The sequence below is a fragment of the Arachis stenosperma genome, chromosome 9 (genome assembly GCF_014773155.1).
Source record: "Arachis stenosperma cultivar V10309 chromosome 9, arast.V10309.gnm1.PFL2, whole genome shotgun sequence".
In the NCBI taxonomy this organism is placed as follows: domain Eukaryota; kingdom Viridiplantae; phylum Streptophyta; class Magnoliopsida; order Fabales; family Fabaceae; genus Arachis; species Arachis stenosperma.
In genome coordinates this window covers 2,144,024-2,161,790 of record NC_080385.1, presented here as the reverse complement: position 1 = coordinate 2,161,790, position 17,767 = coordinate 2,144,024, and the positions used below count along the sequence as shown (strand labels likewise).

General features: G+C 34.6%; 1 protein-coding gene across 1 annotated transcript; it reads left to right on the top strand.

The window, feature by feature from the left end:
* The first annotated feature begins 7,427 nt into the window (after nt 1-7,427).
* On the top strand, nt 7,428-17,296 carry LOC130950688 (coatomer subunit beta'-2-like). Its single transcript, XM_057879248.1, has 24 exons — nt 7,428-7,688; nt 7,986-8,006; nt 8,191-8,252; nt 8,577-8,631; nt 10,351-10,387; nt 10,509-10,834; nt 10,920-11,051; nt 11,154-11,302; nt 11,765-11,833; nt 12,242-12,392; nt 12,534-12,599; nt 13,329-13,517; nt 14,054-14,194; nt 14,281-14,355; nt 14,490-14,666; nt 14,841-14,932; nt 15,022-15,138; nt 15,394-15,508; nt 15,650-15,721; nt 15,899-16,095; nt 16,167-16,260; nt 16,352-16,458; nt 16,565-16,697; nt 16,783-17,296. The coding sequence occupies exons 1-24, from the start codon at nt 7,686-7,688 to the stop codon at nt 16,933-16,935; spliced, it is 2,733 nt and encodes a 910-aa protein (XP_057735231.1). The 5' UTR covers nt 7,428-7,685; the 3' UTR covers nt 16,936-17,296.
* The last annotated feature ends 471 nt before the right edge of the window (nt 17,297-17,767 follow it).

Here is a 17,767-nt window from a genome sequence, read left to right as displayed (position 1 = left end):
GGTTGATGACAAGATATGTTTAGATATTTGTGTCAAACTAGTCCTAAAGAGAATAAACCCTAATCCCGTCTTCTTGTTAAACGTCATTGTTGCTGCAGTAGCAAATTGATTCTGCAGAGGCCAAAATTATTGTTGAACTGCATCATGGGTAACATAAGTGGGGTCGCAGTCGGCCATTGTCACAATCACACGGAAGCAATGCTTCGAGCTTTTTGCTGTGCTGGCGGAGGAAGAACACGGACCAAGTGTGCTTTTGTGGGTTGAAGACAATGATCAAGAAATTTGGGACAATAGAGAATCTAGATAGATTGTTCAATACTTGTCAAAGATACCAGGTAAGTTATGAATATAGTCTTCTTCAAGCTCTTGGTTATTTGTGTGGGATTTTGAGATTTTTGCAACCTAATGTTTTGCAGAAGGGCAGCCACTGCAATTACTTTAGGTGGGCTGAGGATGATGAGTATGAAGGATTAGATGGTGCAAAGGGAGATGTTAAAACCGATGCAGAAATAGAGAGTGATCTTGTTGTCTTGAGTCATACCCTATTATGGAGAATGATGAGCTTAGAAGATGAAGTTAGAGCACTTAGGATGCACTTGTATTTTGCATTAATAGTTGTGATTGTGGTGGTTATGATTATGTGTATGTACTTTAGTGCCAAGTGAAGCAATTATTGTGAAATTGTGGATGTTGTGCACCTTCTTAGTTTGCTGTTATTGCATATGAACAAACTTCTAAGTAAATCTTTTGATATGCCATGTTCATCTTTTTTTACTATTACAAAAGTCTCTACATGCATTATTTTTGTTGATCATAACATAATTTTAGCAAATTAGAAAAAACAAAATTAAAATGAAGTGAACTAGGATTAGCATAACATAACCAATGGTCTATCAGTTACCACTGTTTCAAATTCAAATAACAACATTGTTTTAAGATGATAATAACAAAAGTAGTGTAGATAGTCAAAAGGGTAAGCTCAACAAGCCTAACATCAGTTTGAACTAAAGTTATTCTTACCTAAAGGGCTATACAAAAAATAGGGCTATCCAATATACCACAACTACCACATTGTTTACAAATGGCAAATTTTGGTCTTGACAAAATTGCAAATACGAACTGCCCTATATGATATGTCTTCAAGTCTTCAAGTCATTCCATATTTTTTTTTCTGGGAGGTTTAAAACCCGAAGTTGGAACAAATGTCATGAAGCTAGCAAGCTTCTTGGCTGTTGTGGAGCTACTACCCTTTATGGTGGTTTCAACAGATACAACAACTGGTCTTCGAGCAACAGGCTTTGGAGAGGCATTTTCTTTTGCCCTGGCCTTGATGACATGGAGTTTTGGATGCCTTCCTCTAACTTTAGTCTGTAGCAAATAATTTTCATCATTGTCTCAAACAAACAGATTCTTAGTCAACTACAAAAGGTGATATTCAACAGATGTAAGTGACTAATGTTCAATTTGAAATTGAATACAAGATAACCTGCGTAGCATTGGATGAGGTATGTGATTGTTGTGGCAGTAGAAGCTGAGCATATTGACTAACAGGAATTTCAGTCTGTTCATTTGGAGCAGCTGGTGGGACTGTAGGGAGTGTCTGAATAGGTTGACTGTCAGCTACATCATCTGTTTCCGGATCAGGAGCACCTTGTGGTGGAGCACCTTGTGGTGGAGCACCTTGTGGTGGAGCACCTTATGGTGGTGGCACAACTACAAGCAGCAATTGTATTAACCTTGCCTTCTATTGAGCATTGTCTTGCTTTTTCTTGCTACAAGTTCTCTTATTGTAGCCCACCTCTCCACAGTACATGTAACAAATTGGATTATACTTCCTTTTTATCTTTGTTTTTGTGCCAGTTGTTCCTTCAGCCTTGTCTTTTCTTTTCTTTGTTGTTAGTCTTCCTGGTTTAGGTTTTATTGGTGGTGGAACAGGTGTAGGAGAACCAGTTTTCTTCCATAGTTTTTGTCCCTTGACAGGATTCACATTCTATTGGTACTTTCTCTATGCGTCTTCATTGTCAACCATTCATGTCTGAGATGAAACACAAGTTCTTTTCTTCGTAGTCTCCCAGGTCTGAGAGGAGCAGCTCTAGAAACCATTTCCATCTGTCTTTATTCTTCACATCCACAATAGCATATACAATCACAAAAATGTGATTGTTTGCATCTTGTCCACATGCAGTGAGAAACTGTCCTCCATGTAAGGTTTTCAGGAATGCTCCATCTAACCCTATTAATGGCTTACACCCTGTCTTGAAACCCTTCTTACAAGAATCAATACATACATAAAATCTCTCGAATTGAGGTGGATTATCAGTAATGGGAATGACACCCACTTGGATAGTGGAACCTGGATTGGCAGTGAGTAATTCATGTGCATAATTCCATATTAACCCATATTGTGCAGCCTCATCCCTTTCAACTATCTTCCTAGCTTTCTTAAGAGCTCTGGTAATGCATGAATTATTCAGCTTCACATTGCACTTCCTAACAAACCACTCATACACCTCCATGTACTTCATTTTCGGGTGCTTCCTAAGTTTTGGATATAACTTATTCACAGTCCATTCCTGAGTTGCAGCCCTATTTTTTCGCTTTCTTGCACAAGTGTGATTGTCAACTAATATTTTTATCTACCATGAACCATTACTTGGGTTGTGTGCACAGTATACTACCCAAGGACAGTCTTCACTCTTACAAACAACCCTCACTTTAACCTTGTCATTCTTCATGAGCCTTATATTCCTACCCCATTGAATAGTATAATCTCTAGTGGTATCCATAAAATATTTCTTGGACTTGAAAACCATGCTTACTTCAAATTTCAGATCACCAAATTTGGCCTTGTCATTATACTGTGGATGCACAGCTGGACCTTCGTCCTCAGAGTCTAACTCTTGATTAGAATCTTCTGATTTTCATTCATCTCCCTCTGATGATTCTTCATACAATAAATCATCATCTGAATCTGAAATTACATCAATTCACCACAAAATTACAATACAAGCAAACTTCACAGAGATCTATAATACAAGCAATTACAATAACTTATAGGCAATTAAATAAACAATACCTGCATCAGAGCATTCATCAAATTCGATATACTCATAGCTGGAGTCATCAGTGTCAATAGCTTTGTCCTTCGCTCTATCAGCAACAGACCTATGCTTCTTTCTGAGATCCACTTTCTTGGCCCTAGAAGACTGTCCTCCATCAATTTCACTATCACTGTCACTACTGTATACAGAATCTCCTACAACTTTTGGAGGCTTGTACAAACTGTCTTCAACACTCTCATATGAATCATGAGAGTCACTATCATTATCAACTGGAGTTGCCTTAACTTGCCTTCCAGATCTTGTTTTGGTTGTATCTTTCACCTTCTAATTGATGTTATTGGCTTGTGAAGGCTTGGCATAAACTTTAGCAGCCTGGAGTTTAGTCCAAGGCTTAGGCTGATGGATGGAATTTTTTATGGGCTTATGTGTGGGCTGAGGAGTGGGCTTTAGTGTGGGCTTAGGTGTGGACTGAAGAGTTAGCTTAGGTGTAGGCTGAGGTATGGACTTAGGTGTAGGCTTAGGTTTGGGTTGAGGTGTGGGCTGAGAGTTGTTTCTTTTTGGCTGAGGAGATTTTTTTGTGGTCTTACAATCTGGTTGAGACTTTGATTCATTGTGGTCCTTATTCAGTTTCTCTGGGGGTTCAGAAATGGTTGGCAACTATAGTACATCATCATCATCCTCGTCCATGCAGTCAACCACGTGTAGCTTAGAAACTACATGCTCAAAATAGATGTTTATGAGGTGATGATTCCTCCTGCAGTCCTTAACCAATGCCAATAGATCAGCATCATTTTCTAGCCTCCTCAAGCCATCGTCCAGACATGTTCCAGGAACCTTCTACAAGCAATTGTTCATCTCAGCATATCCTAACTCTTTATAATACCCCTTCACAAAAAACACATCTAGAGCGTCTGCTTCTACACCCATTAATACTTCAATATTTTTTGGTTCGTAAAACAGATATCTTGATTTATCTGTTTTGAACTTCCCACCATGGTGAAATACAAATGTCATAGGAAGACCTTCCATCTGTAACCAAAACAGCAACACACTGAACTATTGAATTTTTTTTTCAAAAACAAGCAAAGCAGAGTTATCATCAACTACAAAAATGAAAATAAAACACACACATGCAGCTATACAGAGCGCAAACATTGCTCTCAAATCTAAAAAAACAGAGTCATTCATGGGTCACCACGCAAACTCTAAGCCTGAATATATTTTTCAAACCTTAACATTGCAAACAGTAACAATGAATTTCCAATGATCATAGAAGCACATTCATCAGCAGATAAAACCACAATCAATTGCAGAAAATAACAAAAAAAGGTAACCTACCTCTCACGCAAGGCGATGGTGTGCCCTCTTCGCTTGACCAAGGTTGTCGCAAACCGGTCACCTTCAACTCCAACACAATGTCGTCGTCGGTCTAGGCTGATAGTCGCCGTTCAATGCTTCGTCTTTGTGGGGGTGAGAACCGAAGACGAAAGGATTAGAGAAATATTTTGTTTTCAAAAGAAGGATGTAATTAGAGAAATATAACGAAACATGGATGGAAAATGAAGCGTTGTAAGTGGTGACCAAAGAAAACGACGCCATTTAAACTTTTGCTGACATGTCACACTAACGGCCAAGTAAGTAAATGCTAACGTCGTTAGTAAAATAATAGATGGAAGGACTAATGCTATTAATTTTAAATTTTTTGAAAATAATTTTGATTAATTTATTTTTTTGGGGACTAATTTAGAGATTGGATAATTTTTCAGGACTAATTTACCTATTTAATATATGTATATATATTCATTTATTGCTTATTAGGGCTACAAGGAAACATGAATGGAATCCACAATGTTGTCACTGAGGAAGACAGAAATAAAAGTGGGGAATGCACGATGGGAATTGAAGTAGTAGCATGTAGTAGCACCAGCTATTTTATTAGGAAACCAATTAATATCTATGGTGCTTTAATTTCAGTGGTGGTGGCTAGGGTCATTCCTACTTCTTCTTCTAACGGTTCATCGTGAAAGCATATGACAGCTTTGTTAAAGTGGACAAGTTTATTCTTCGAATATCCCATTAGGTCTTAATTTTATTTCAAGACTTGTAATCATTTACTCAATTCATTTCTTTAATGTTTTTTCTTTTTGTTTTTCCTTGACCAATTGGTAGATAAAAGTAAGAGTAATTATTCAAATCAATCTCCTATAATTTTAAAATGGATATTTTAGTTTTTTAAAAAAATTGATACACAAAAATATTTTTAAAATTTTATTTCGGTAGACAAATAAGTTTTCAGTTTATTTTTTTGGCAGAATAATAACCCAAATCAATCCTCAGCTCATTTTAAAAGTGAACTATTATGTCTAACAAAAAAAAACGTTGAGAATTAATACATATTAATTTTTTTAGGGACTAAAATGTTATTCTTGGGGACTGATTTAGGTAATTACTTTGTTAAAAAATAAACTGAGACTAATTTATCTGCCAGAATAAAATCTTCGAATTAATCTATATATTAATTTTTCATAAAAACTAAAATATTTATTTTAAAAATTTTTGAGAATTGATTTAAATAATTATTCTAAAATTAATTATTTTTTCAAATATACGCCTTGATTGAAAATGGAAAAGGGAAATACAAAGTAAAAGAAGGTTTGCAATATATTTGTCATTTTACATATTCTCACAATTTAAGATAGCACTTTGAATAAAAATTATTTAATGATAATGCAAAAATATGGGAATAATTGATAAAGCAAGGGAATTATTTAATATTTTAATGATAATGCAAAAATTACTTAATGAACGATAGCTAAAATATAATAAGGACTTTAATGAATTAAAGTCGATAAATTGGTGGCTTTACTTTTGGCACATGGACATATGATGTTTGCAATTTATAAATTTTATTTATTTTGTGTTTGTTTTTGGGATGCCCATTGAAGTAGTAAGTGTTAAAATTTAATTCGTTAATTTTGTTAATAAAAAAATATATGATTAGATATTTGGGAAAAAATTGATCATGGATATAAATTAGCTCTCACTAATTATTTTGAATAATTTTGGAAACACAGTAAAAAACTATAGCATCATAATTTTCAATAAAAACTATAGCGAAATTCATATAAAATGAACTGAAATAACCATGATTAATCCATTTCCTAAAAAAAAAAATACATCTAAGGTTCAATAAACCAAAATTTATTACATTATCCTTAGCTTACAGTTAAATTCTAGCATAAGTATACTATTAATCTTATTAATAGAATAGCCTTAAATTATAGAATATTTATATTGGTAGTTTGGTACTGAAATCTCATTTATTGAAATGAAAACCCCCAATTAAAAGTGAGCGATACACAAATTCTATATGAAAAAACATTATAAGTCTAGATTGGTGAAAAGATTTTTATTCTCCGGCTTATTTTTTTAAAAAGAAAACATTGTCGATTTTTTTTTTTTGAGTCAAATAGCTTTTTAACAGTTTTTTGGTGGTTAGTGTTTATCAACATTGAACTCTTCAGTCTCCAGTTTGATTAGTGGGTTGAAAACAAAGTCCAATTAAAAAGAAAATTGGTTTTATTTTATTTCTGGACTTTACTTTAGTGGACTTCTTACCGTACACCAAAAACTTAATTACTGAATTTTAAGCATAACCCAACCCACAAAGGATAGCCCAATTCAGACATGAGACACCATCATCAATTTTTCAAATTTTTTTAAATGTTGTATACGTTATTTTGCTAACCAAAAAAAAAGGAAGAAAAAAGAGCATGTTATTGCCTATTCATCAAATATAATTAAAAAAATCATGTTGAATTGGTATAATGTTTAGCTCACTAGTCTGTTTAAATAAGTGTTGGAAGTTTGAATTTCGCCTTCTACATGCAGCAACCAATTGGTCAGCAGTAAACCTTAAATGGAGCTCAGTACCGTGGCGGATTAGTCTTTAACTTATCGGGTTGGAGGATACTGTGAAAAAAAAAATATATAATTAAAAAAAAACCTTCAGTTACATAGTATTGTATGAGGTAGGATATTCTTAAGTTAGATTCAATTCTTAAATTATTAAATAACTTTGTATTTAATATTTTTTTAATAAAACTATTATTTGGATTAAAATTAATTATTATATATAATAATTATAAAATTCCAAATTGATTAAATATTTTATATGTTACCGATCATAATTATAAGTATTAAATATTTTGCACAGTTATTTAATAAAAATATATTTTTTAATATTTTAAAAATTAATTTAAAAATTAATTACTTTTACGATATAATAAGTAAATAATTAATTTTGTTTAGTTGAAGAAAGAAGGTATTGTTAAGTGTTAACACCATTTCCAGCATCCCTTGCTATCCCTTACTAGCAGTGGTATAGTCGTAAATACTTCCTTAACTGCAAAGCACAACACTTCTCTTCTTTCTTCCTCCCTCCCTCAATCGATCGTATCTACATTTTTACACTCTGCTCTTTCCCAACCCAACGCCAAAAACCTTCTCTCTCTTTCTCTCGGAGCTCGATCTCGTTCTCTACCTCTTCAGGAACTCCGATTCTGATCTTCGGAGAGTGTTCTACGTCGATTCCAACTTCTTCCTTCAATCTCCACAACCAAAATGGTGAGCTTCTTCTTCCTCTTCGATCCGTTTCCTCGAACTAGCGCTTCTTAGATCTGGAACCAACACTCGCTTCCATTTTGGTTTCCTTATTCCTGTTAGGCGTCTCTGATTTTGAGATTTTCAATCGTTTCTGTTGTCTATCTATGTATGTATATGTGAACCTGAAAAATGTGACGCTCCTGGTTTTGCTTTGTTTTTTCACTGTTAGTTCGTCTGTTTTAGCTCCGAATTGGATCTAATATTGAATTGTGAATTGACTTTTTTTTTGCTTGTTTGTTGTTCTGCTTGCGTTCGCAGCCTCTCAGACTCGAAATCAAGGTACGATTTGTTCTTTTGTGTTTTGGATTATGAGGTTTGCTTATGTTTGGTTGCTTAGAAAGTTTTCTAGTTTAGCTGTCCGGTGAGGTTTTCAGTGAATTAGGTTTCTAAGCAACCAGGCATAGTGCGGATGTTTAGCTTATGTTAATGCTTGAACTCACGTCTTGCCATAATATTTGATCAGCGAAAGCTTGCTCAAAGATCTGAGAGAGTGAAGTCTGTGGATCTACATCCTACAGAACCATGGTAATTAGGCCTTCTCATCTACTAGATGATTGTTTTATGATATGATGCTGAAGTTAAAACAGGGCCTCTAATTTAATGCTTATCATAGATTTATGTAACTACTAACTTATTCGGTATTTCTCTAGTGTGGCATCTATGAGGATAGCTTGTGAACGTTTCTCTTATGAGTGGTGTTGTTTATTAACTGTGGAAAATGCTGATATTATTTTATACCGAAACCCTGTTGATATTATATTATTACTGTGGAACGTGGAGAGTAGATAGATCGGTTTATACGTACTTTACGTTTTACTGAATCTCGTGATGTTGCCATCAATAATGCAGGATTTTGGCAAGTTTATACAGTGGCACTGTCTGCATATGGAACTACCAATCTCAAGTATGGCAGCTTTTATTTTATTTTATTTTTTTATAGTTAAGATATTTTGTTAGTGAATTCCTATATCTTGGAACTTGAGTCAGAAACAGGTCTTTGTTGATTTATCTTTAAACAAGCGACATTTTGCATGATGCCTATGTATAACGAGCAGCTAGTTCAAGAATGAAGCGTGTTTATTATGCTTTCTTCATATTCCAAGCAGTCTCTTATTCTTTTTCTTCTAGTGAAATTTGAAAATTACAATAGTATGTGGCTATGCTACTAGATGACATTGTTCAAAGATGTTTGTGCTTTAAATATCTTAATTTGCAAAAGATGTACTTTTGCTTTCATTAAAAATCAGTCCTGGTAAACTTCTTATGTAAGGAATAACTTCGAGTGTTTTTGCATGCATCAGTTGATTGAGTTCCAATGAATCCATTAGAATAGTCAAACTGATAATTATGGCCTACAAACAAAATTGTAGTTACTATCTTATTGTATTATTCTTCTCTTTGTGTTAATGATACTCTTCTTTATCAAAATTCAAAAGAAAATATTGTAGAAACTGTATATAGTCTGCCTCAGCCCTCATGCCATTTCCGAAGAAACAAAAAGTGAATATTACGACTCTTCTATTGATGTTTATATTGAAAAATGGTTAGAACTTATTACAGCATTTTGTACCTAGAAAAAGAATGAAATATAAGTTGTGTGAAATATATATACCCCGTTATATGGATTAATAAATACCAAAGAGCCTTTACACACTTGTCACCAAGTATACCTCTTTGATCCTGAGATTGAATCCCAACCAGCTGAACTTGACTGCGCTCTATCCTATGATTGCCTTCACCACACGAGCTCATGACCTCCTTCTCAATCAAAACGGAAAAACTGATATCAATACAATTTTTTTTACTAACATGTTATTTGGATGCTGCAACTGACAAATAAACCTGTCAAAATGTCGAAGAAAGGCTAGTTATCCACTTCTTTTTGACAGAAATGTCAAAATCCATCCTTTGCAATATTTTAATGTGATACCACTGTTAATAGAGATGTTGGAGACACATTTTCTCATAGGAGACCTGTATTCAAGCAGGTCTATATTACTAAGTGTAGGAAAGATGGGTCTTGGACATTATATTAGATGCTTGGGTCCCAGTTGTATCATATACTGAATGAAACAAATTGTGATCCAAGTCTGTTAAGAGGTAAGAGGCAGTTGGATGGCTACAGTAAATTGGCAATAAATAAGGGATGTAGAATTGGAGAAAGTTGGTTAGAGATTTGTTCAGATAATCCATAATTGAGGGAGAGATTGGAAGGAACTGTTGAAATTTCAAGTGGAGCTCCAACCCACATTGTTCCGGATCAGGAGTTTACCAATGAGAATGAATACATGATTACTTTATTTCATCTGTTTCCTTAAACGCTTGAATTAGTGCCATCGTTTTTGTACTTGAGATGAATTTTACTGTTGTACATAGTTTAGCAAATACTGCATATTGTATTTGCTAGTTCTACTTTATTAAGTAGCATGCATATGTTTTATTTATTTTTTCTTTTTTTCTTTTCCATTGCATTGTGGTTTCTTCATGTCATTTCAAAGGTTTCTGATGCATTCTGTGTAGTTTTATGTGTTCTGACTGCCTTTAAATGTCCTGTTCCTTTATTTAAATCCTTCACATGCCTTTGTTTGTGCAATTAACTTTAATTTCCTGGGTTCTATTTCAGACCATGGCCAAGTCTTTTGAGGTAGCTGAATTACCAGGTACATGAACTTTGGTCTGTTTGTATTGTTGTTTACATATCAGCCACTTCATGCATTTTGTTTGTAAGCCATTTTCTTCTTTATATCTTTCATGGCTCTCATATACTGCATCATTTTGCAGTTAGGTCGGCCAAGTTTATTGCACGTAAACAGTGGGTTGTTGCCGGAGCAGATGATATGCATATTCGTGTATATAATTACAACACAATGGATAAGGTTAAAATATTTGAGGCACACACAGATTACATTAGGTGTGTGGCAGTACATCCTAACCTTCCTTATGTGCTTTCATCATCTGATGATATGCTCATAAAGCTTTGGGATTGGGACAAGGGCTGGGTTTGTACCCAGGTATTTGAGGGGCATTCTCATTATGTCATGCAAGTGACATTTAACCCTAAAGATACCAACACCTTCGCAAGTGCCTCTCTTGATCGCACCATAAAGGTATATATGTGTTCTTTAGAGTTGTTTCCTGTATAATTTTGTTTATTTCCAATATAGGGCATTAATGCCATAATCTTCCTTGCAGATTTGGAATCTTGGCTCTCCAGACCCTAATTTTACATTGGATGCTCATCAGAAAGGAGTGAATTGTGTTGATTACTTTACAGGTGGTGACAAACCTTACCTAATAACTGGATCTGATGATCACACTGCAAAGGTTTGCTTTCTGTTTTCATTCTCTTTACACTTTGCTAAGATTTGTTTGCCTTTTATGTATATATCGATTGGAATTATTACATGGATAAAACCTATGAAACAGGTATGGGATTATCAGACTAAAAGTTGTGTCCAGACTTTGGAGGGTCACACGCACAATGTATCTGCTGTATGCTTTCATCCTGAGCTCCCTATAATTATTACTGGTTCTGAGGATGGTACAGTACGAATATGGCATTCCACAACGTATAGGTAATTGGAGATTCATAGAATACTAAGTTCTAAGCTTATCTTCAATTTGGTTAGTTCCTTATGCCCTTTTGGCCAATTGTCATCAATGGCTTGTGGAACTTGAATAATTTCACTAACCTTGACTTTTGATCTTAGGCAATGAGGGCTTATAACACTTTTTTCTCCCCTAGAAAGAATGATATTTTGTCTCATGTTTCTTCTTAACCTTTCCTCTCATGCTGTTTTTGTTAAAAGATTATACTCTATAGAGAGTTCTTTTTCATGACAATGATGCCTGGATTTGAGATTCACCAGAGTGGAATGGATTTCATCTGATTCTTCTAATTGTATTAACTATTTTCTCATCAATTAAGCTTTCCTTTCTAGACTTGAAGATTTACTAAAACTAGTTTGAAGTATGGTTGCGATTATGAATATATTGTGGCCATTTAACAATTTTATGGTGGTTTAATCTGCTTTCAGACTTGAGAATACATTGAACTATGGTCTTGAAAGAGTTTGGGCTATTGGATACCTCAAGGGTTCACGTCGGTGAGTTCTTTTTTTTTTTTTTTTTAAATTAGGTATAGTTTCTCCAAGTCTTGTAGAGGCTCATTGCTTATCCCCTTGAATAATGTTAAGTAGGACAATATTGTCATCTCTTGCCTCAATAATGAATGAAGTCTTCACATTTGAGTAGATACTGATGAGAAAACTGTTTTTTCTCCTTATGCATCATTGTATTCTTTAATTTCGTCAGAATTGCCTTCAAAAGAGATTTACATGTAAATGATTTAATAAACACAGATATGTTCTATGGAAAGGTACTATATTGTCATTTGATCCATGCGGCCAACCCTACCAAATGGAACACGGCTTCTTTGTTGTTATTGAAGCTTTTGAGTGTCTTGCTTTGCTTGTTCTTTGTTTTATAAATTTCCAGTACATCTTTGTCTGCAGGGTTGTGATTGGATACGATGAAGGTACTATTATGGTCAAACTTGGTCGAGAAGAACCAGTGGCCAGCATGGATAACAGCGGGAAGATTATTTGGGCTAAGCATAATGAAATTCAGACTGTCAATATAAGAAGTGTAGGAGCAGACACACAGGTATTTACTGAATTTTGCCCACTTGGGCTTTTGGCTCTACAGTTAGCAAGCAGGCAGTGAAAATCTGGCTGTCGTTATTAACTTTTTACCAAGAGAATTCTGTCTTTCTTTATTGACACATACTGGTGCTATGTATTTTAGATTGCTGATGGGGAAAGGTTACCTTTGGCTGTTAAGGAGCTGGGGACATGTGATCTCTACCCACAAGTGAGTTAACATACTTCCTATTATGGTGTTTCATTCTTGTATTATTCTCTAATTTAGATTGTTTATAGTCTCACTTGCAACCTTGGATGAATTTTAGGGAAATAGGTATATTTTATATTATGATTTTTTTTAAAAAATAATCTTTGTTCGTTTGTGTTTGTTTTTGTTTTTCTAATTTGTTTCCCAACAATATTGGTTAAGGAAAAAATAATGGAAAGTATGTTAAACTTAAAATCTTATCTCTCACTCTTTTTTTTTTTTTTTTGGTTCCTTAATTAGTGCCCTAAAGTTTCTGGTTTGCAAAGCAGAAAAAAAAAAACAACTTACTGTTGTTAGGAAATCAGATGTTTTGGAATGTCTTCATCCTGATCTTGCTTCGTTATTGCTCTGGTGATACCTTATATTCATATATTTCTCTTGATCCCTGGCTGAACTTTGTTTCAGTATTTGTATGCAAAAAATTTGTTATTTCTCCGTCGGGTTAGTGTTGTCATGATTCCCTAGCTTTTCTTCCCTGGATATGCTGTATCTCTTCCCAGTATAGATGAATATTTATATGTTGTGTTATGCAAGTTTTTGAAGTAAAAAACATTGGCAACTAGTTGGTAGGTCGTTCGGAAGTGGGAACTGTAACTAGAATTATGTTTTCAGTTATTACAACTTGTATGTTTCTTCATGCATATTAGCACCTGGTGATTGACTAGTGGTCTGATTATGTTTGGTATTCAGAGCTTGAAACACAATCCAAATGGTCGGTTTGTTGTTGTTTGTGGAGATGGTGAGTATATTATATACACTGCTTTGGCATGGAGAAATAGATCGTTTGGCTCGGCATTGGAATTTGTCTGGTCTTCGGATGGGGAGTATGCTGTGAGAGAAAGTACATCAAAAATTAAGATTTTCAGCAAGAATTTCCAGGTTTCTAATTCATTTTGAACTTTTATATTCATTTGATACTCTTTCCATTGACAAAAGTGATGATGAAAACCTATATCCTACAACAATAAAATGAGAAACAGAGAAAATGATAATGACAACCGACACATTCATTGGGCTTGAACCTGGGAAACTGGTATTATATATCATATATGTAGTTTGGAAAGTATGAATGAAAAAATTTACTTTTGCATGGATAATGACCAAATTTATTATTTTTTATTTATGGGTTAAGTTAAAGAAAAATTAATATTAAAATCTAATTATTTATAAGTTAAGAAATATTTTTTTTTTTGGGTAAAATTTAATTTAAGCATTATAAAATAACATTGTTTCCATCCGAAATATAATTTTAATAAATCTAAAAATTATCTACGTGTGGGAATTTACCTCAATAAAATCCTTGTTTGACAAGGAGCTAAGTGCTTGCAATGCTTTGACCTGGGCACTATATTTTGAAGTGAAATAATTATTCTCCAGGGAAATTTGATTGTAGTGAGAATTATGTTTTCTTTCAGGAAAAGAAGAGTATACGGCCAACATTTTCAGCTGAACGAATATTTGGTGGCACTGTACTGGCAATGTGCTCAAATGATTTCATTTGCTTTTACGATTGGGCTGAATGCAGGTTGATTCGTCGGATTGATGTTAATGTGAAAGTAAGTGCTTTCATGAGGTGATGTGTAGTTTTCTGTTTATTGCTATCTAAGTCGTCATTAATCTTTTAAAATATCTTTTGTGCCAGAACCTCTATTGGGCTGATAGTGGTGATCTAGTGGTGATTGCAAGTGACACATCATTCTACATCTTGAAGTACAACGTGAGGGTTCTAATTAACTTTATCCTTTTATCTACAGTTGATTTTATCAGAACACACAAAAAAAGGGGAGAAATTTTATTGGGTTGCAATTTGCTAGTGAGACACAATAAAAATTTTAACTTCTACTTTTGCAGCGTGATGTTGTTGCATCATATCTTGACAGTAAAATGGCCGTTGATGAGCAAGGTGTTGAAGATGCCTTTGAGCTCCTCCATGAAATGAATGAGCGTGTGAGAACGGGGATCTGGGTTGGGGATTGTTTTATCTACAACAATTCTTCTTGGAGGCTTAACTATTGTGTTGGTGGAGAGGTATTGCCAATTTCTCCTATTTGGTTCAATTTGAAAAAACTTCTAATTCTCATGTTTATTGAACTCCTTGTTATCACCTCTACGTCTTGACAAGTTTATTCGTTGCGGAGAAAAGGATTTATTTTACTACTTGGCTCAGTTAAGGCTTCTTGATAAATACCATTATGAATTTAGGTGACTACAATGTCTCATTTGGACCGTCCTATGTACTTGTTGGGATATCTTGCCAGCCAAAGTAAGGTTTACTTGATAGACAAAGAGTTCAAGTAAGTGCAGTGTTTGTATCATTTGATATCACATTACACTAATAATGTAGTGCAGTGCTTGATTATATTTCTGTTCTTGATGGTTTCAGTGTAATGGGATACACGCTACTTTTGAGCTTGATTGAGTACAAGACTCTTGTGATGCGTGGTGACTTGGATAGGGCCAATGAAGTTCTACCATCCATTCCTAAAGAGCATCACAACAGGTACTAGCTCATTAATAGCACATCACTTCTTGCCCACTTTGTTATGGTATTCTTAACACTGAATTATTGTTATTGTTATTGCCTGATGTTCTTTCATGATACAAGTGTATAGTCTCATATTTTGTGGTTTTACCCATCTTCTTAATATAGAGGGAGTATTGTTCTACTTTCTAAATTAGGAGTTCAGTTCTAAAGCTTGGTTCTAAGATGTCATATATGGTCCTAGTTAAAATTATACACTTGTTTTTATGGTAGTGTGGCTCGATTCCTGGAATCACGAGGCATGATAGAGGATGCTCTTGAAGTAGCTACTGACCCTGACTATAGGTTCGATCTGGCCATGCAGCTTGGGAGATTAGAGGTTGCAAAGGTAAGTTAAAAAATTTTCATGTGCCTGAAAAAGGAGATAGCCTTTGACTTATAAAAGTTTTATAATGTAACTTACTGATTACTTTCTTGTTTCACTTTAAATTATGAGAACTACTCATCCTTTTTATTCCTCTCCGATCAGAGCATTGCCACGGAAGTGCAGAGTGAGTCTAAATGGAAGCAGTTGGGAGAATTAGCCATGTCTACTGGAAAGGTGTTTTTCTTTATAGATGCTGATCATAGTAGAATTTTAAATATTTATTGTTATTGTCACTGCCAGTAATGATCTAGGGGCTTTGATGTTGATCATTCTTCGTCACCCTTCTGTTCCATTACATCTCACTATGTTGTCCATTTCCATTACATCTCACTATGTCATCCATTCTTGCAGTTAGAAATGGCTGAGGAGTGTCTAAAGCATGCAGTGGATTTGAGTGGGTTATTGCTGCTATATTCTTCTTTAGGAGATGCTGAAGGAATTTCAAAACTTGCAACTCTTGCTAAAGAGCAAGGGAAGAACAATGTTGCATTCCTTTGCTTATTTACACTGGGTAAACTTGAAGATTGCCTTCAACTGTTGATAGAAAGGTAATATTCTACACTACTCTTATTCATTGTTTATTAGAGTGGATTGATGATCAAAGTTATGCTTTTTGCAGCAACCGGATTCCTGAGGCTGCTTTAATGGCTCGATCTTATCTCCCAAGCAAGGTGTCAGAGATAGTGGCAATTTGGCGAAAAGATCTGAACAAGGTAATTTCTTTTTCAGATATATCGTGTACTTTTATTTCTCAATAATGGAACTGTCATATTTATTACGTTGTTTATTTGTTAATATGAATAGGTTAGTCCAAAAGCTGCGGAATCATTGGCTGATCCTGAAGAGTATCCTAATTTGTTTGACGATTGGCAAGTTGCACTTGCTGTTGAATCCAAAGCAGCAGAAAAAAGGTTGGAGTGGGAAATATATACTTTCCTGCAGCTTTGATAGTTATATCGTGTGTTAAATATCCCAACGAATCTCTTTCCCTGAACTACTTTTATTATTCTTTTTCAGGGGCGTTTATCCTCCTGCAGAGGAGTACATCAACCATGCTGATAAATCACACATACCTCTTGTTGAAGCTTTCAGAAACATGCAGATCGAAGAAGAGGAACAGCCTCTAGAGAATGGGGAATCCTACCATGAGGTAGGTTTATCATAATGCTCTCAATTTTATTTTGCTTCTACGGAATTAAAATAGGTTGACGTTATTCTATGTGCTTATGTTGCAGTTGGCCGAACAAAACGAAGAGGAATATACAGAGGAACAAAATGCAGAGGAAGGAAGCCAAGAGGAAGTTGTAGTGGATGCAGATTCTACCGATGGTGCAGTCCTCGTTAATGGTACCGAGGCTAAGGAAGAGTATGAAACCCCATCGACATAATTTAAATTGTTTGGGGCGGTATGAAAATCGAAATTTTGTCTTTCTGGTGATGAATCGTTTCTGTAGTTGCCATTTCTGACTCCCATTTTGACAACTAGCTGTTTTTACTGTTATGTTGCCATGCCACTAGTCCTGCCGATTCTGGTTCTATTTTTTAGTGTATCATATACTTCATTACAATTAGGCTGTATATTTGGGAAATTAGAGAGGAAATTAAATATTACTTCCATTGTCAGTAGCGGAACATTGTTGTCTTAAAATCTCACAACTCATGACGCATTTCTTCATAATTTTGTACGGCGATTTGGCTTGGGATTTTGTAATATTTATTGCTCGAGTAATCATTTGGGGTATATTTTCACTTTTGTTCTCCTTTTCAATCGAAGATCAGATTTCTTGATGTAGCCACCAATATTTAATTCTTATCCTTATTTTTAAGAACTAATTCGATTTGATATGACAAAGTTTCTTAAAGGGGATAGAGCTTATGAATGAGGAGTATAATAAATTTTTGGATGTTGATGTTTCAAACAAAATATCAGTAGATCTGACCACTTATTTCATCCGGTAATCTCGTAATTTTAGTCAGGCTTTACCGAAGATCTTCTGGTTGTATATCATTTACAGAAGAAAATCCTAATTTTTCTACGACCGAATAGTTGAACCTGTCAACCTGTAATTTTCCTTTTACGTAATGGGCACCTGAAATAAACATTGAATGAAAAAGCTAGTTAGAATTAATACATAGTAGAGTATAATCTAGGTTTGAATTAAAAGGTGAAACTGAAGAGTATACTCACCTTTAAATCATAGTGCACAGTTAAACTTGATG